The sequence below is a fragment of the Bombina bombina genome, chromosome 9 (genome assembly GCF_027579735.1).
Source record: "Bombina bombina isolate aBomBom1 chromosome 9, aBomBom1.pri, whole genome shotgun sequence".
In the NCBI taxonomy this organism is placed as follows: Eukaryota; Metazoa; Chordata; class Amphibia; order Anura; family Bombinatoridae; genus Bombina; species Bombina bombina.
The window spans coordinates 178148488-178169026 of NC_069507.1; the positions used below are offsets into that span (position 1 = coordinate 178148488).

General features: G+C 41.1%; 1 protein-coding gene across 1 annotated transcript in view; it reads left to right on the plus strand.

The window, feature by feature from the left end:
* LOC128640482 (RRP12-like protein) overlaps positions 1-20539 on the plus strand; it is a gene marked incomplete at its 3' end in the record, with an annotated part of 160986 nt that overhangs the window by 57279 nt on the left and 83168 nt on the right. The window contains 3 exon segments of the mRNA XM_053692960.1: positions 9744-9808; positions 10132-10294; positions 14631-14785. Of these exon segments, the coding sequence (XP_053548935.1) occupies positions 9744-9808; positions 10132-10294; positions 14631-14785 (383 nt within the window).

A 20539-nucleotide genomic window follows, 5' to 3' on the forward strand; every position in this document is an offset into this window, starting at 1 on the left:
TGTACAGCAAGGTTACCTTCTACAACCCATTTCGTGCATTGTTCCTGTCACTACAGCAGCGTGGTTCTGGTTCGAGGAACTAGAAAAGTCGCTCAGTAGAGAGACTCCATATGAGGAGGTTATGGACAGAGTTCACGCACTTAAGTTGGCTAACTCTTTTATTTTAGATGCCGCTTTGCAATTAGCTAGATTAGCGGCGAAAAATTCAGGGTTTGCAATCGTGGCTCGCAGAGCGCTTTGGCTAAAGTCTTGGTCAGCGGATGTGTCATCCAAGACAAAATTGCTTAACATCCCTTTCAAAGGTAAAACTCTATTTGGACCAGAATTGAAAGAGATTATCTCAGACATCACTGGGGGAAAGGGCCACGCCCTTCCACAAGATAGGCCTTTCAAGGCCAAGAATAAGTCTAATTTTCGTTCCTTTCGTAATTTCAGGAACGGACCGGGCTCTAATTCTGCATCCTCTAAGCAAGAGGGTAATACCTCACAGTCCAAACCAGCCTGGAAACAGATGCAAGGCTGGAACAAGGGTAAGCAGGCCAAGAAGCCTGCCGCTGCTAACAAAACAGCATGAAGGAGTAGCCCCCGATCCGGGACCGGATCTAGTGGGGGGCAGACTCTCTCTCTTTGCTCAGGCTTGGGCAAGAGATGTTCAGGATCCCTGGACGCTAGAAATAGTTTCTTATGGTTATCTTCTGGAATTCAAGGAACTACCCCCAAGGGGAAGGTTCCACATGTCTCACTTATCCTCAAACCAAATAAAGAGACAGGCGTTCTTACATTGTGTAGAAGACCTGTTAAAGATGGGAGTGATACACCCCGTTCCAATGACGGAGCAAGGAATGGGATTTTACTCAAATCTGTTCGTAGTTCCCAAAAAAGAGGGAACCTTCAGACCAATTCTGGATTTAAAGATCCTAAACAAATTTCTCAGGGTACCATCGTTCAAAATGGAAACCATTCGAACGATTCTACCCACTATCCAGGAAGGTCAATTTATGACTACCGTGGATCTAAAGGATGCGTACCTACATATTCCTATCCACAAAGAACATCATCAGTTCCTAAGGTTCGCCTTTCTGGACAAACATTACCAGTTTGTGGCCCTCCCATTCGGGTTAGCCACTGCTCCAAGGATTTTCACAAAGGTACTAGGGTCCCTTCTAGCGGTTCTAAGACCGAGGGGCATTGCAGTAGTACCTTACTTGGACGACATTCTAATACAAGCGTCGTCCCTGTCAAAAGCAAAGGCTCATACAGACATTGTTCTGGCCTTTCTCAGATCACACGGATGGAAGGTGAACATAGAAAAAAGTTCTCTGTCTCCGTCAACAAGAGTTCCCTTCTTGGGAACAATAATAGATTCCTTAGAAATTAGGATTTTTCTGACAGAGGTCAGAAAGTCAAAACTTCTAAGCACTTGTCAAGTTCTTCATTCTGTTCCACGTCCTTCCATAGCGCAGTGCATGGAAGTAGTAGGGTTGATGGTTGCAGCAATGGACATAGTTCCTTTTGCACGAATTCATCTAAGACCATTACAACTGTGCATGCTCAAACAGTGGAATGGGGACTATACAGACTTGTCTCCAATGATTCAGGTAGATCAGAAGATCAGAGATTCACTCCGTTGGTGGCTGACCCTGAACCATCTATCCCAGGGAATGAGCTTCCGCAGACCAGAGTGGGTCATTGTCACGACCGACGCCAGTCTAGTGGGCTGGGGCGCGGTCTGGGAATCCCTGAAAGCTCAGGGACTATGGTCTCGGGAGGAGTCTCTTCTCCCGATAAACATTCTGGAACTAAGAGCGATCTTCAATGCTCTCAGGGCTTGGCCTCAGCTAGCAAAGGCCAGATTCATAAGATTCCAATCAGACAACATGACGACCGTTGCGTATATCAATCATCAGGGGGGAACAAGGAGTTCCCTGGCGATGAAAGAAGTGACCAAAATAATTCAATGGGCGGAGGATCACTCCTGCCACCTATCTGCGATCCACATCCCAGGTGTGGAAAACTGGGAAGTGGATTATCTGAGTCGTCAGACATTCCATCCGGGGGAGTGGGAACTCCACCCGGAGATCTTTGCCCAACTAACTCAATTATGGGGCATTCCGAACATGGATCTGATGGCGTCTCGTCAGAACTTCAAGGTTCCTTGCTACGGGTCCAGATCCAGGGATCCCAAGGCGACTCGAGTAGATGCACTAGTAGCACCTTGGACCTTCAACCTAGCTTATGTTTTTCCACCGTTTCCTCTCATTCCCAGGCTGGTAGCCAGGATCAAACAGGAGAGGGCCTCGGTGATCTTGATAGCTCCAAATAACATCCAAATCTGGTCTCCCTCCAGCTGACGGCTTGGAGATTGAACGCTTGATTCTATCAAAGCGTGGGTTTTAAGATTCTGTGATAGATACTCTGGTTCAGGCCAGAAAACCGGTAACTAGAAAGATTTACCATAAAATATGGAAAAGATATATCTGTTGGTGTGAATCCAAAGGATTCCCATGGAATAAGATAAAAATTCCTAAGATTCTCTCCTTTCTACAAGAAGGTTTGGAGAAAGGATTATCTGCAAGTTCTCTAAAAGGACAGATCTCTGCTTTATCTGTCTTACTACACAAAAGACTGGCAGCTGTGCCAGATGTTCAAGCATTTGTTCAGGCTCTGGTTAGGATCAAGCCTGTTTACAGACCTTTGACTCCTCCCTGGAGTCTAGATCTAGTTCTTTCAGTTCTTCAAGGGGTTCCGTTTGAACCTTTACATTCCATAGATATTAAGTTACTATCTTGGAAAGTTTTGTTTTTGGTTGCTATTTCCTCTGCTAGAAGAGTTTCAGAGTTATCTGCTCTGCAGTGTTCTCCGCCCTATCTGGTGTTCCATGCAGATAAGGTGGTTTTGCGTACTAAGCCTGGTTTTCTTCCAAAGGTTGTTTCTAACAAGAATATTAACCAGGAGATAGTTGTACCTTCTTTATGTCCGAATCCAGTTTCAAAGAAGGAACGTTTGTTACACAATTTGGACGTAGTCCGTGCTCTAAAATTCTATTTAGAGGCTACAAAAGATTTCAGACAAACATCTTCTTTGTTTGCTGTCTATTCTGGTAAAAGGAGAGGTCAAAAAGCGACTTCTACCTCTCTTTCCTTTTGGCTTAAAAGCATCATCCGATTGGCTTATGAGACTGCCGGACAGCAGCCTCCTGAAAGAATCACAGCTCACTCCACTAGGGCTGTGGCTTCCACATGGGCCTTCAAGAACGAGGCTTCTGTTGACCAGATATGTAAGGCAGCGACTTGGTCTTCACTGCACACTTTTGCCAAATTTTACAAATTTGGTACTTTTGCTTCTTCGGAGGCTATTTTTGGGAGAAAGGTTTTGCAAGCCGTGGTGCCTTCCGTTTAGGTAACCTGATTTGCTCCCTCCCTTCATCCGTGTCCTAAAGCTTTGGTATTGGTTCCCACAAGTAAGGATGACGCCGTGGACCGGACACACCAATGTTGGAGAAAACAGAATTTATGCTTACCTGATAAATTACTTTCTCCAACGGTGTGTCCGGTCCACGGCCCGCCCTGGTTTTTTAATCAGGTCTGATGAATTATTTTCTCTAACTACAGTCACCACGGTACCATATGGTTTCTCCTATATTTTTCCTCCTGTCCGTCGGTCGAATGACTGGGGTGGGCGGAGCCTAGGAGGGACTATATGGCCAGCTTTGCTGGGACTCTTTGCCATTTCCTGTTGGGGAAGAGATATTCCCACAAGTAAGGATGACGCCGTGGACCGGACACACCGTTGGAGAAAGTAATTTATCAGGTAAGCATAAATTCTGTTTTTTATATCCCTTTCCTGTTTTATACAGTTCAACTACCTTTTTCCCACAGATCCGTTGACAATTATTTTTCTTTCCCCATGACTCAGAATCCAGAAACGTCAGTGCAGCACTGGATGAAAGATGCAAGGGTCTGTCAGGAGTCCAGAAACTCATTGACCATTTTTTTTTTTAAATCAAAGTTTTTTTATTGAGGTATTTCGGATAATAACATACATTTTGTGCTTTAGTTCTTATACAATGCTAATAAGAGAAGTTCAAAACTATCATGTCAAACAAAAGACACTTTTCCAAAAACAAAAAGAAAATTACCTGTTTGACAGAACTGGAGACAACATATAAGATACTTATAAAATATAGTGAACCACATTGCCTCTAATAACAATGCAAAACTTAGAGTGCAAAAATAGTAAATTGATACCTCCTTTTTAATTTATAGGATAGCTTAATATTAGTACCTCCTAGACGTGAATTGCTGCCTAATAGAGAGATACTTTATAATGGCCCTTTAAAGCTATGACATGCTCTTTTTTTTTTATGGGAGGTGACACATTTTTACAGTTTTGTACAGGGCCTATGAATACAAAAAACTCACCTCGCCCATCGGGCGAGTAAATGACAAAACTTACCAGCCCGCAAGAAACTTTAGTCGCCCGTGCGTATCTGCATGTAGTGTGTATATATCTTATGTAAAAAGGCAATATAAATAGTGTTATTGTAATCCCACAAAGAATTGCTGACAGAGGTCCCAATTTGAATGCCCTGCAAGCTGCTTAATATTTGGGACTTAATAAAAAGGCTTTAACTTTAGAAAATATTTTTCTATCACTAGGTAGAAAAAAAAACAGGGATATTATCTTTGTAATACTGTATGCACGTCTTGACATTTCCCCCCCCTAAGGAAAAAAATATATAATTGAGCTTTTTTTTTTCTTTTCTTCAGCATATGTGGGGGGTTATGATTGACTAAGTATATTTAATGCTGCCACCCTTCACCCTATAGTGCTGTGAGCGGTACTGCATTTATCTGGACAATGAACAGTGACAGAACGAGCATTTTAAAAATACTTTTTCCCCCCTTTCTGCCCAGCTGCCTTTCAACTACTAGCACTGTCAGTGCCACGCTAGCAGATTTGACTGGGTCCATGGAGAATGGTATGTTCTCTACTAATTGGTAAAGTCAGTTTTTGGAGCATTAATAGCATCCAGAAAAATTGTGCACTGTTCTATATTGTTATGGTAGGCAGCTAGATTGTGTACATTGTGCTGAAGTACTGCAGAGGACCCTGGAGTACGTCAACATAATGTACGGGAACAAGCTGCCTACCATAACTATATAGTCACTTTAACCCATACTTCATTCATACACAGAGAAGAAACACTCACCCCTCTAGCAGGATGTCTTCCCGCGCAGACAACTTTAGGGGTGGGAAGTAGCAACTGACAAGGAAGAGACCAAGAGCCATGGAGATAAGGGGAGGTCTTTGAATGCATTTAACAGAAAGTACCTCCCCTTTCTACCCTCCTTTCCCATGTGTGCGCGCATATGTGAAAGGCAATTTGACATTTTTTATTATTGCTTCTTATATCCCACTTAAAATGTCAGGTCGCTGCTCGGCTGGTAACTTAAAAACTTTACTTGCCCGCAAGAAATTTAGGTCGCCATTGGCGATCGGACCGGTCTATTCATATGCCCTGCTTGTATGTGTAGGCGCAAGGTAGCGGATAAATACCGCTGAGAAATTCACCAAATTGGGTGAATAATAAAATATATAAATGTATTATTAATGAAATAGTATAAACCATGAGTCTGGAATCCCCACTTCAAGCTCTATCATTGCTACTATGGAGTATTTGGAGAGGATGGGCTCAAAAAGATATATAGACTATACCTGAAAAATATAGGGCGCAGTTTTAAAATACAATATCCATAATGGAGTTATAGTGTTCTGACGCTACCCTGACATCATATACCGCTCCTTATGGGGCTATGTATTGGGATAATATATAACATGCTTATAGTAGTAAGGATAGTTAACATATATTCCCCTTCTGTATAAGTAATGGAACACCTCAGCTATGAGAGAGGCCAGTGAAACATGGCTAATTCCTTTAATGCGTGCCCTGATACCTATACTGAGCATATGGTGATCTAATTCCACCTACATCACCTGCCCTTACTAAGGCCACTTCTCCAAATACATGTCTGAATAGTTAATGCAAACCTAAAAGATGGGTGATGTAAACACATAAATGCTGAATATTCTGCTGCTATCATCTGTACACTGACATATACTTAATTATCTAATAAGTTAATACTAGAGCCGCCCAGAGGACAAAAGGGGAGAGAAGGGAGGTATCGTATAAACAGTTACCAAGTGTCTTAAGAAATAAATGTAAACTTAACCCCCTCTAACTGCAAGAAGCATAGCAACCCACTACCTTATGTAATACAATTAAAGGCTCATCTCAGACTGCTAGCAGTCGTCATCTAATCAGTGTGATTAACCTTTGTCCCCATACAGGAGTCCAAAATCCCTTTGCATCACTATCCTATCCCTCTTGCCGGTATGGGAGAGTTCATGTTCCTTTGACACGCTGAGCCTTTCTTGATGAATACTCCCGGTGCGAGCAGAGCAATGCATGCCTTAGACAAGGCTTCCACAGTATAGTCCGGTGCTGTCAGTCTAGGGTCAGTGTATTGGGGCTGGAAAGTCTTAGCATATCCTGCTACAGCTCGCACAGATCTCTGTATCTGACCCTCCATGCTCTTCAGTTTGCGGCCTGCTCCAGACTCCCCTTTGACCGGCTGTATCTCTAGGGAGCCCAGCACAAGCCTCTTTTCTTCTAGTAGAGAACCCGTGGTAGTGCACTTACCCGGGGCTGTTGTCTTAAGAGCAATACCTGAAAGGGCCAATCCATCTATGTCTGGTAGTGCAATTGTCGGTAGACTCTCCTAAGCAAACTTGATCCCCCTCCTGACTCTCATCTAGCGTAACCAGGTGATTTGTAATTTCCGAATATGGGATAGAAGAGATGTGCTTGTCCCTCCATACCGCTCTCAGATGCCATGTGAGGGATGCGTGTTGCTCTCCAGCTTGTGAGTCAGCCGCTGCAGGAGGGCTATTACTTTAGCTTCCATTTTATAGTCATGTGGTAAAGGAACCAGTTTGCTTCCACAGAAACCCTCCTCTCCGTTCAGTCAAATGAGGTCTCCAATATGGTTAAATACATTCTAGTCATTTCACCCGGCTATCTACCAAGCCGGGGGGAAGGGGGGGGGGTGTAAATGAATCATAGGCCGCAGTCTGAGTTGTAGCTTAATTTAGGTCACCTCGTTGCAAAAAACGTAAAAGAGTTGAAATAATTTTGGTCCAGAACAGTTCAGTAGCTGACGTTTAGCAGCATAAGTTGAGATGCAGTAATATAGTTGATATAATCCCAAGATTATTTAGAATGTAAGCAGAGCAACCATTTTACACTTCTAGTCACGGCTGCGGCTTAGACACGCCCCCCTCATTGACCTTTTATACACACACACTAATTACAAGCAAACCGATCACAGGTGAGGATGGTTACCTGTAATAGCCATTCAAACCCCTTTGTGTCAGCTTGTGTGCATGTTATCAGGCCAAAATCACCCAGGGTATGTAAACTTATTCAGGGTCATTTGGGAAGTTTCTGTTGTCATTATGATTTAAAAAGAGTTAACACAGTTGATTGATAATAAATTGATTCAGCCAAACACTAACCATGAGTGAAAGAAAAGTTGTTGTGTTATCATTCACATTCCTGAAAAATGGCCAAGAAATCATAAATTCTGCCAGGGTATGTACACTTATGAGCACAACTGTATATACACGCACTTTAGTAATAACTACATTCCAAATGCTCTGCATACAAAATAATTAAAACAAATTTAAAACACTCATTTTGGTTGCAATATTTGTAGGAGGTTTGGTCATGAATGCTCTCCAGCTACTCTAGGGGCAGTTTTCCGAATTTAATTATAGAAAAGAAAAAAAAAAAGAATAAAAATTTAAGTGCATTGCAGAGTCCCGTGCCACCCCCCCCCCCCCCCCACTGCATATAATTTAGTTTTTTGTTAGGAGCTACATGATTAGTTTAATATCAATTTAACTCTGTAGGAAAGTTAATCGGCTTTGTTGTAAAATTCTGTACCAGTTGTATTTTCCTCATTTTTCAGCAGCAATTGATGTGTTCGCAATGAAGACCAGGCAATCTGTTATGTTAAAGGGACAGTAAAGTCATTATTACACTTTAATGATTCAGATAGAGAATACAATTTTAAACAAATTTCGGATGTACTTCTATTATCTAATTTGCATTATGCTCTCATCTTTTTTTGAAAGTCATACATACCTAGGTAGGTTTAGGAGCAATGAAATACTGGGAGTTGGCTCCAGATTGGTTGTTGCACATACGTGCCACTTGTCATTGGCTCACCCAATGTATTTAGATAGCTTCCAGTAGTGAACTTACATTACTTCAACAAAGGATACTTAGAAAATGAATCAAATGTGATAATATAAGTTATTTGTAAAGTTGTTTAAAATTTATATGCTCTGAATCATGAAAGAAAACATTTAGATTTCACGTCCCTTTAACACTGATAAGAAGTAAAGCCTTTTTGAACTTCTGTCCACCTTTGGGCTTTTGTGTGTAGATTTGATGTGCAAATATAGTTTACAAAAATCTAATAAGCTATATTGAACAATTTAATTCACACCAATTCTTGGAATTTTTAAATGTACAAGAATTTTGTTAGTGTTGTCTGATTTGTAATTTTAAAGGACATTAAACAGTAACTAAATGCTAAAAATGATTTATTAAAGGTAAAGTTTATCATGAGAATAGTAACTTATATTAGTTTTAATTACATTTTGAAGATATAAGTGTAAAGTTTTAGTTTCTATTAAGTACTTAAGCTTCTATAAAGTAATGAACACTGTTAAAATCTATATTTCCTCTCATGCCTCTTCTGCAGGGGACAAACTGGGACAGATATAAAGCAGTCAATGAAAGTGTGTGTGCAAATGATTAAAGGGACAGTCTACTCCAAAATGTTTATTTTAAAAAAAGATAATTCCTTTACTATCCATCCACAGCTTTGCACAACCAAAATAATTTATAATGTTCAAACCTCTAAATGTCTGCCTGTATTTAAGCTACTACAGACAGCCTTTTATGTGTGCCATGTAGGTAACATTGTGCTCACTCCCGTGGAGTTGTGCAGGAACCATCACTATTTAGCTAAAATGCTGTAAATAGCCATGAGATAGAGGGGGCAGTCTGCAGAGGCTTAGATAAAAGGTAATCGCAGTGGTAAAAAGTATGTTAATATAACAGTGTTGGTTGTGCAAAACTGGGGCATGGGCAATAAAGAGATTTTTTTTAAAAATATTTTGGAGTAGACTGTCCTTTAATAAGAGATCCACACATTTTTGTTGACTATTTTATATATGTATCTAATTGTCTTTAGCAGAAGTCTTTATAGATAAAAGGAAACTTAGGTTTCAACATGTCTGCACCCATTCCTTTATAAGGAAATATGGCTGATATTTTTTCAGATCTCATATTTCTCTGATGTTTTTTTTTTACGTAAAAATTTTCAATTATAAACTCAGATTTCCAACATTTGGAGATGTTTGTGAAATCAGTTGCTTGACAAACCATATTTATGTGACTGCTTTTCTTTTGTGTGTTGTCTGAGATCTGGAAGAATGAACCAAGAACTTAGATTTCAAATTTTGCAGATCAAGATGGGCCGTTTTATTGTCATTTTGGAAGGATTACAAAGAAATAAGTTTCGTGACCTTTTAAACATTGCTCATGTAAACATAGTCAACTTGTTCATGATATAGCTCTATTAATTCTTCACACGTTGCTCTTCTAGCTGGTGAATTGGCAAATGACGGGAGAAACCTTGAAGCAAAAATCTATGAGACTCTTCAGTGGCAAGTATGTGAATATGTCTTGTGTTCTGTTTTCTGATTTTTTTTTTTATTTCCAATTATACATTAATTACATTTTTATGTTATTTTGAATTGGTGATCAGATTAGAGCAATAAGAAAATGTAATTAGTAAAACTAAACAATTTAGATTCTTAATATGGTCTTGTTTCTCTTAATACATTATGGTTTGGCGAAAATGTTTTCCTTATTCTTGTGTAACCTGGGTTTACATGTTTTCATCTTAATGATTCTGTCTGTACAATACACACACACAGTTTATAAATAAAGTTTTGAATATGTGTTCCTTTTTTTTTTTTTTTACTTTTCAGATCTGGACCATGTTACCTGGGTTCTGCACTAATCCCACAGACACAGCTGCCTCTTTTAAGGGTATTGCACGTACATTGGGAATGGCAATCAGTGACCGTCCTGACATAAGACTCACTGTGTGCCAGGCTCTTCGAACTCTGATTAGCAAGGGATGCGAAGCAGGTACTGAGACTGGTTTGGGATTTCGTTACCAATTATATTTTGTTTTCAGAATTGTTAATGTGCTGTAATTGTGTTGACTAGTTCCTGCCTCTGTCTTAAAGGGACAGTCTACTCCAATTTTCTTTTTTTATTTAAAAAAAATAGATAATCTTTGTTACCTGGTTTTGCACAGTCAATATGGTTATATTAATTTTTCTTTTTACCTCGTATTACCTTGTATCTAATCATCGTCTGATAGCCCCCTTATCACATGACTATTATTTATTGACTTACATTTTAGCCAATTAATACTGTATCATGCACAACTCCATGGGAGAGAGCACAATGTTATCTATATGGCACACATGAACTAGCCGTCTCCTCTTGTTAAAAGCTAATAAAAAAGCATGTGATAAGAGCTGTCTGTAGTGGCTTAGAAACAGGAAGAAATGTATAGGTTTAAAGGTTATAAAGTATCTTAACATAACAATGTTGGTTGTGCAAAGCTGTGGAATGGGTAGTAAAGGAATTATCTATCTTTTTAAACCATAACAATTTTGATGTATACTGTAACTTTAAATGCAAAATAAACACCTGATGTAGTTTGTTATCTCATATCTAGTGATTACTAATCACTAAACAAAAATTACATATATTTTAATTTTATTAAATGTCAGCTTTGAATTTATCATTTACTGATTAGCTAGTAAAGTCCTTATTTAAAGTGGAAACAATCAAACAAACTTTCATGATATAGATAGAACATGACATTTTAAGACCCTTTTCAATTTTACTTCTGTTATCAAATACTTTTGTTCTCTTGTTATGCTTTTTTTGAAAAGCAAACCTAAGTAAGCTAAGAAGCAGCAGTGCATTACTGTGAACTTGCTGGTGATTAAACACATGCCTCTTGTCATTGACTCCCTAGATTTGTTCAGTTCTGTCATAGTAGTGTGTTGCTGCTCTGGAATTCACTTTAAAGGACCACTAAATACAGTAGGATTGCATAATTATAACAAGTGGATACATTTATTTTTTCTTCCATTTTCTGGCCCACTGTACCATGTGACAGATGTCAGCCAATCACAGACCAATATAGGTAATACCCTGTGAGCTTGTGCACATGCTCAGTAGGAGGTGGTGCTTAAAAAAGTGTGTATACAAAATTTGGTAATGGATGTAAATTAGAAAGATTCTTTAAATTGTGTGCTCTTTATGAATCATGAAAGTTTAATTTTGACTTGAGTTTCCCTTTTAACTATATGTTTAAAACGCATTTGCAGGGGCTAAACACAGTTATACACAAGTAATCGTGAAATAATAGTTTAATTTTTGTAATTTTTCATTTTTTGTCTTGTTTGCATCCCGTGCAGTAGTAAATTAGTGTCAGGGTTTTTTCCTGCTTGGTTTGCCATGTGCTGCTGGCAGCCATTTTACTCGACTCTTTTGCTGACTCTGGTGCATACTGTGTGATGCTGCTCATTTCCTGCACTTCCTTTTATGGCCAGACTGGTGTACATCATCCGTGTGAGACAGGATGCAGTCTCAGAATTGTGATGTCATCACTTATTATTTAAAGGGCCTCTGTTCAGTATGCTTTGCCCTTGCGTTGTCTCAGACCTGTTTGTGAGAGCTCCTGTGTATTACCTGGCTGTCTGACGTCCCTCCTGGTTCCTGATCCCTGGCTTGTTCCTGACTCTGCTGTTCTCCTTGTTCCTGATTCCGTCTTGTCTGACTATTCGCTTTGGCTCCTTACTCGGCTCGTCTGACTACCAGCTCTGGTTTTGATTCCTGGCTTATTTGACTTGTGGACTTTTTATTATGTTTTGCTTTTAATAAAGGTGTGATTATTTTTGCACTTCTTGTCTCAGTCTGTTTCCTGGCACCCTGACATTATGCAAGGGCCATGAATCCTGATGGTGCTAATAATCCTCATTTACCTGCCATAATTTCCAGGATGGATGAACAGGATCACTGCTTGGATCAATTTGCACTAGCCCTGCAAACCCTGCTGACTCGCACTGCACATTTGGACCAAAGTGTCCTGCACGTTATGGCTGCTCCTGTTTCCGCTGCTGCACCTAGTTCTACCAGGAGCATGTACGCTTCTGCACCTCTACCTCAGCGTTATGGAGGCAATCCTAATCAGTGCAGAGGGTTTTTGAACCAGGTGGGCATTTACTTTGAGATGGTACCACAGGCTTTTCCCTCTGACAGAGCTATATGGTGGGATTTCTCATCTCGTTACTCTGACACAGCTCTTTCAAGGATTGCTTGCGGAAGCCTCCTATTCCGTTGTCTCCTACGTTTTCGTTCCCACCCATGCCTCCCTCTCCTCCCATGCTTCCTGGCCCGAGTCACCAGGTACTGCTGAGCCAATGCATTTGGGATTCACACGTCTCTCCGCGGCGGAGAGGGCCTTTAGGAGGAGGGAGGGGCTCTGCCTCTATTTTGGGTTACAGGGCCACCTTTTGAAGTCTTGTCCTATACGGCCGGGAAACGCTCACACCTAAGGTCCTGTCGGGGCAGACCTTAGGTGGTTTGTCCTCGTCCCCGGAACCGCTAAAGGAGAAACCTTTGGTTACGGTTGTCCTTTCCTGGGTGGACTCCTCCATAGTCACCCAGGCTCTTGTTGACTCCGATGCGGGCTATTTCATTGACAGTGCTTTTGTATCAAAGCACTCCATTCCTGTTTTACCTCGGTCCATTCCGCTTGCTATTGAGACCATTGATGGCAGGTCCCTTCAGCCCGCACTCGTTACTCACGAAACTGCTCCGTTATCCATGGCGGTTGGGGCTCTCCATTTTGAAACCCTCCAGTTCCAGGTGATAAACTCTCCACATTTTCCGGTTGTTCTGGGTTATCGCTGGCTCCAAAAGCACAATCCCAGTCTCGACTGGCATAGGTCCGAAATTTTGTCGTGGTCTCCGCAATGTATTTCCACTTGTCTTCAGAAAACAGTTAGTCTTGTGCACTTCTTCGTTATCTCATTTGCCAGAGGAGTACCGAGAGTTCCTAGACATTTTTGACAAGGTGCGTGCCGGTACGTTGCCTCCTCACCGGTCTTACCATTGTGCCATAGACCTGCAACCCGGAGCCATTCCTCCTTGGGCCGGGTTTACATTCTGTCTGTTGCGGAGAATTGTGCTATGGAGGAGTATGTTGCCGATGCTCTGTCGCGGGGGATAATCCGCATATCCTGCTCTCCTGCAGGGACTGGCTTCTTCTTTGTGAAAAAAAAGGGTGGCGAGTTAAGACCATGCATCGATTTATAGGGGTCTTAATCGTCTTACCATTAAGAATGCTTACCCTATTCCGCTCATTACAGAACTCTTTGACCGCCTCAAGGGAGCTACGGTCTTTACTAAACTTGATTTTTCTAAACAAGCCATTTAGAAAGACGTACAGAGATGTACAGGGTATGTTGCTGGTTGTTAAGGGGTTATGCTATATGTGTTCACTAATATAGCTGTGGCAGTCTTCCTGATCAGCAAATGAGCTTCTATCTCAGACAAGATATATGCACACATGCATTTGTTTAGTTTCAGAATCAAACTAAACAGTATTAGCTTAATGCTTGTTTCATGCAAATAAAGTTTTAAACTATTTCAAAATGTTTTTATATACTTGATAATGTTCCTGGACGCATATCCATCACCAGAGAGAGCACAAAGTCTCGTATACTTACTAAATTAGAACTGCATCAAGCAATCATCCTTCAACTGATTTGGTGCCCTGTAGAAACCTTGCCATGGTCCTTATTCTGTTCTGTTAATCCCTGGTTGTATCAAGAAAAGAATAAAAACGAGCAGCTTAGCATCATTGCCACTATGAATATTGCTGAAAATAATGTGGGTGAAGCAAGTTGTGCTTTCTCCTTGATTGCAACATGTTGCAGCTTTTTCTCTGGCAACCAAAAGTTTAACCATGTAACTTTTGAGCTGGTGATATTATTGCAGATTAAACATTATCTCAGCAGTATTGTTCTGGGTACAGATATTTTGCATTGGCGCAACATATTTCCTGCGTCATTTATGTTCTTGCGTATTTCCTTTTGTCCTATAGCTCTATCATCACAATTTCTTTTCAAACTATTTCCTATAGACCAATGAACAGTAGGTTGTCATTTTAGCATAAATATGTTTTTTCCCTTTATAAGCTTTAGCTAAGTTGGTAATCAAAGCATAAATATGTTTTTTCCCTTTATAAGCTTTAGCTGAGGTGGTAATCAAAGCAGAATTTATTCAAATCCCTTTCTTGCTTTAATTCTTTGGGATTAAAGGTTATGCGGAATAGAATGATTTGTTGCTCATTTAGCATAATCCTCGACATGTGTGTTTTTTCTTCCTGCTATAGAAGCTGACAAAGCTGAAGTAAGCCGCTTTTCTAAGAACTTCCTTCCAATCCTGTTCAACTTGTACAGTCAGCAGCCAGCACCAGGAGAGGGAGCTGCTTCCAAGTTTCCAGTGTTGGACACTGTCAAGTCCTATCTCACAATCACTGATGAACAGGTGAATTATTTCATTATTGACGCTGATAACTTTATTTTTTCCCACAGCTGTTTTTTTTGTGATTTTTTTGTTTGTTTGTTTTTTACATGATCAGCGATAAAATGTTTGTTTTTATGACATTTTCAATTTGTGTATATTAAAGGGATATTAAAGTTAGCTTTTTATTTAATTTTGCAGCAGAAAATTTCACTGCATTGCATTAGGTCTGCAAAGAAAATTAATATTTTTAATGGATTTTGTTAGAAAAGGTTCCACTGCTTTGTAGTCTCAGGACACACCCTTTGAAATGCGTCTTGGATGTTTATCTGACTTACGTTACTGTAGGCAGTTAGAAACCGATATAAACGCGCTGCTGCACATATCGGCCAGTTCCTGGGCAGCATGTTAGAGTGTCTGCATTCCAGATAATGCACTTTAGCGGGGTATTGGAAATGCTAAAATAGAGTTAAATTACAGAAAAAGCAGGCAAAATGAACTATGAAACTGCATTGCAAAGATTTTAAAAAATTATTTATTTATGTATCAATAAAAATTGTATGAGGAATACAATGGAGTTTAATGCTCCTATTTAAAAAGGAATCTGATTAATACAATTAATCTAACATTTTCCTTTTGTTGTAAAAATATTTTAAAATAATTTTAATGTCTAAAGAAATTAAATTACTGTTTTGACTTCTATAAGATGGTCTGTGATCTTTGTAGTGTTTCTTTCCTATGGCATGGAGAGTCCACAAAATCATTCCAATTACTAGTTGGATTTCTCTTGTAAGGTGTATCCAGTCCACGGATCATCCATTACTTGTGGGATATTCTCCTTCCCAACAGGAAGCTGCAAGAGGATCAACCACAGCAAAGCTGTCTATATAGCTCCTCCCCTAGCTGCCACCTCCAGTCATTCTCTTGCAGCTCTCGAAAGGGAAGTAGCTAGAGATATGTGGTGACTTAGTGTAGTTTATCTTCAATCAAAAGTTTATTTTTAAATGGTACCGGCGTTGTACTGTTTTTACCTCAGGCAGAAATTAGAAGAAGAGTTTTGCCTGAGGTTTTCGATGATCTTAGCAGGTTGTAACTAAGATCCACTGCTGTTCTCACACATAACTGAAGAGTATGGGAAAACTTCAGCTGGGGGAACGGCTGGCAGAATTAACTGCCCTGAGGTATGTTCAGTATATTTTTTTCTAGAGAGATAAGAAGTCTAGAAAATGCTGACAGTGCCTGATATATTTAAGGTAAGCCTGATTGCAGTGATTTAATAAACGACTGGCATCATGCTTTCAGTAAAGGGTAATATTCATGTTCCTTTCTCTTATGGCTTAGTATGTTAAACGTTTACAAGATTTATAAAGAACGTTTTTTACTAAGGGTGATAAATATTTATTTGGGGGCCTAGTTTTCCACATGGCTGTTATTTTACTCTTAGGAGTAGTTTTTAAGGCCCTCTGACTTTGAGTGCATGGTGGGAGGGGCCTATTTTCGCGCTCTAATTGCGCAGTTATTTTTACATTCTGAGACATCCAGCTTCCCTGAAGGAGTCCCCTGACATATTGGACCTCTGTAAAGTGTTTTTGTGACTACAAAAGTCGTTTTATGGGAAGGTAGGAGCCACAGTAGAGCTGTGGCAGTTTGCTTGTGACTGTTATAACGGCTTTATCGTTTTTTTGCTTTATTTTTTAGCCTGAGGGGTTAATCATCCATTTGCAAGTGGGTGCAATGCTATTTTAGTCTAGTATATACACTGTAAAAATTTCATAGTTAACTGCTTTTCTCTTGTAAGGTGTATCCAGTCCACGGATTCATCCTTTACTTGTGGGATATTCTCCTTCCTAACAGGAAGTGGCAAAGAGAGCACACAGCAGAGCTGTCCATATAGCTCCCCCTCTAGCTCCACCCCCCAGTCATTCTCTTTGCCGGCTCTAAGCAATAGGGTCTCTCTCGGAAGGGTAAAGTGAATGTGGTGTTAGATTTGTAGTTTTTGTTCTACAAGCAAAAGTTTGTTATTTTTAAATGGTACCGGTTTGTACTATTTACTCTCCAGCAGAAAAGGATGAAGATTGCTGCAGAGAGGAAGATGATTTTAGCATGTTGTAACTAAAATCCACTGCTGTTCCCGCACAGGACTGAGGAGTACAAGAAAACTTCAGTTGGGGGGAACGGTTTGTAGATTAGGCTGCAATAAGGTATGTTCAGTCATTTATTTCTAGACAAGACTGTGATAATGCTAGAAAAGGACTGATAAGATCCCCATGAGGGAAGGGTAAGCTTTATTCAGAGACTAAGTATGGAATTACAAGCTTACATAACAGGGCTAATTTATGCTGGTTGACACTTTTTTATGGGTTGACACTTTTTTATGGCAAACGGTTTTTACTTATAAACATTGTTTTTGAGACACTTAGAAGGTCCCTTTGGGTTTCTTTCAGGGGTTGTTACCCACATGGCTAATTTTATAACTCCTAGGAGTGTTTCTTTAGGCCTCACAGCACCGGAGTAAGGTGGGAGGGGCCTATTTTCGCGCCTCAGATGCGCATTTAGATTGACTAGATCTTCAGGCTGTGTTCACATGGTGGCTCCTGCTACAGTTTGAGGACCCATAAGAAGCTTTTTTCCCCATAAATCCGACTCCTGAGGGAAGGTAGGGCCACAGCAGAGCTGTGGCAAGGTGCTAAATTTGTTTTAACCGGTCTGTTATTTTTTTGCTAGTTGTGCAATCTTACCAATGCCTTAGGTACATACTGTGAAAATTTCAGAAAGTTTGGTGCATTTATCACTGTTTTGGAAAATTGTGTGCCTTTTTTATTTCTTAACGGCACAGTAACGTTTTTTTGCAAAGTGTGTTTTTGCTTGATTAATGTGATTTCTAAGCCTGTTTGAAAGAGATTATCTCAGAAATCACTGGGGGAAAAGGCCATGCTCTCCCTCAGGACAAGTCCTTTAAGACAAAGAACAAACAAAATAATTTTCGTTCCTTTCGAAATTTCAGGAGCGGTCTCGCTTCATCCTCCCCTGCTGCAAAGCAAGAGGGTAACACTTCACAACCCAGGGCAGCCTGGAAACCTTACCAGGGCTGGAACAAGGGTAAACAGGCCAAGAAGACTGCAGCTGCCTCCAAGACAGCATGAAGGGGTAGCCCCCGATCAGGGACCGGATCTAGTAGGGGGCAGACTCTCTCTTCGCTCAGGCCTGGGCAAGGGACGTACACGATCCCTGGGCCTTAGAGATTGTATCCCAGGGATATCTTCTAGAATTCAAGGACTCCCCTCCAAGGGGAAGGTTCCATATTTCTCGTCTGTCTACAGACACGACAAAGAGGCGTTCTTACGCTGTGTAGAAAACCTACATCCAATGGGAGTGATCCACCCAGTTCCAATTGCGGAACAAGGGCTGGGATTTTACTCAAACCTGTTTGTGGTTCCCAAAAAAGAAGGAACTTTCAGACCAATCCTGGATCTCAAAATTCTAAACAAATTCCTCAGAGTCCCATCATTTAAGATTGAGACCATTCGGACAATCTTACCAATGATCCAGGAGGGTCAATATATGACTACCGTGGATCTAAAGGATGCGTATCTACACATTCCTATCCATAAAGATCATCACCAGTTTCTCAGGTTTGCCTTGGACAAGCATTTTCAGTTTGTGGCTCTCGATTTCGGGTTGGCCACTGCTCCCAGAATTTTCACAAAGGTGCTAGGGTCCCTCCTGGCGGTGCTAAGACCGCGGGGCATAGCAGTGGCGCCTTATCTAGACGACATCTTAATTTAGGCGTCAACTTTCCAAAGAGCCAAGTCTCACACGGAAATCGTAGTGGCCTTTCTGAGGTCTCACGGGTGGAAAGTGAGCATCAAAAAGAGTTCTCTCTCCCCCCTCACAAGAGTTTCCTTCCTAGGAACACTAATAGACTCGGTAGAAATGAAAATATTTCTGATGGAGGTCAGAAAGTTAAAACTCCTAACTACTTGCCGAGCTCTTCATTCCATTCCTCGGCCGTCTGTAGCTCAGTGCATGGAGACAATCGGACTAATGGTAGCGGCAATGGACATAGTCCCTTTTGCACGGATACACCTCAGACCACTGCAACTATGCATGCTCAAACAGTGTAATGGGGATTATGCAGATTTGTCTCCTCAAATACATTTGGACCAGGGGACCAGAGATTCTCTTGGCTGGTGGTTGTCTCAGGATCACCTGTCTCAGGGAATGTGTTTCCGCAGACCAGAGTGGATCATCGTAACGACAGACGCCAGTCTGTTGGGCTGGGGTGCTGTCTGGGACTCCCTGAAACCTCAGGGCTTATGGTCTCGGGAAGAAGCTCTTCTCCCGATAAACATTCTGGAACTGAGGGCGATATTCAACGCTCTTCAGGCATGGCCTCAGCTAGCTGCGGCCAAATTCATCAGATTTCAGTCGGACAGCATCACGACTGTAGCTTACATCAACCATCAAGGGGGAACGAGGAGTCCCCTAGCAATGATGGAAGTAACCAAAATAATCAGGTGGGTAGAGGATCACTCTTGCCACCTCAGCAATTCACATCCCAGGAGTAGACAACTGGGAAGCAGATTTTTTAAGTCGTCAGACTTTTCATCCGGGGGAGTGGGAACTCCACCCGGAGGTATTTGACCAGCTGACTCAGCTATGGGGCACTCCAGAATTGGATCTGATGGCGTCCCGTCAGAATGCGAAACTTCCTCTTTACGGGTCCAGGTCCCGGGATCCCCTGGCGGTGTTGATAGATACTCTAGCAGCGTCTTGGTCCTCCAATCTGGCCTATGTGTCTCCACCGTTTCCTCTCCTTCCTCGTCTGGTTGCCAGAATCAAGCAGGAGAGGGCGTCTGTGATTCTAATAGCGCCTGCGTGGCCACGCAGGACTTGGTATGCAGACCTAGTGGAAATGTCATCCGTTCCACCATGGACTCTGCCAATGAGGCAGGACCTTCTACTTCAAGGTCCTTTCAAACATCCAAATCTAATTTCTCTGCGTCTGACTGCTTGGAGATTGAACGCCTAATTCTATCTAAGCGTGGTTTCTCTGAGTCGGTTATCAATACCCTGATTCAGGCTAGAAAGCCTGTCACCAGGAAAATCTACCGTAAGATTTTGCGAAAATCTTTGTTGGTGCGAATCCAAGGGTTACTCATGGAGTAAGATTAGGATTCCTAGGATATTGTCCTTTCTCCAAAAAGGATTGGAGAAAGGATTATCAGCTAGTTCCTTAAAAGGACAGATATCTGCTTTGTCTATTCTTTTACACAAACGTCTGGCAGAGGTACCAGACGTTCAAGCGTTTAGTCAGGATCAAGCCTGTTTATAGACCTGTGGCTCCGCCATGGAGTCTGAATTTAGTTCTTTCAGTTCTGCAAGGGGTTCCGTTTGAACCTTTACATTCCATAGATATTAAACTTTTATCTTGGAAAGTTTTGTTTTTGGTAGCTATCTCTTCTGCTTGAAGAGTTTGAGTTATCTGCTTTGCAGTGTGACTCACCTTACTTGGTGTTCCACGCAGATAAGGTAGTTTTGCGTACCAAACCCGGTTTTCTTCCTAAAGTTGTGTCTAATAAGAATATTAATCATGAAATTGTTGTTCCTTCTCTGTGTCCTAATCCTTCTTCGAAGAAGGAACGTCTGTTACACAATCTTGATGTGGTTCGTGCTTTAAAGTTCTATTTACAAGCAACTAAGGATTTCAGACAAACAACTTCATTGTTTGTTATCTATTCTGGTAAGAGGAGAGGTCAGAAGGCGACTGCTACCTCT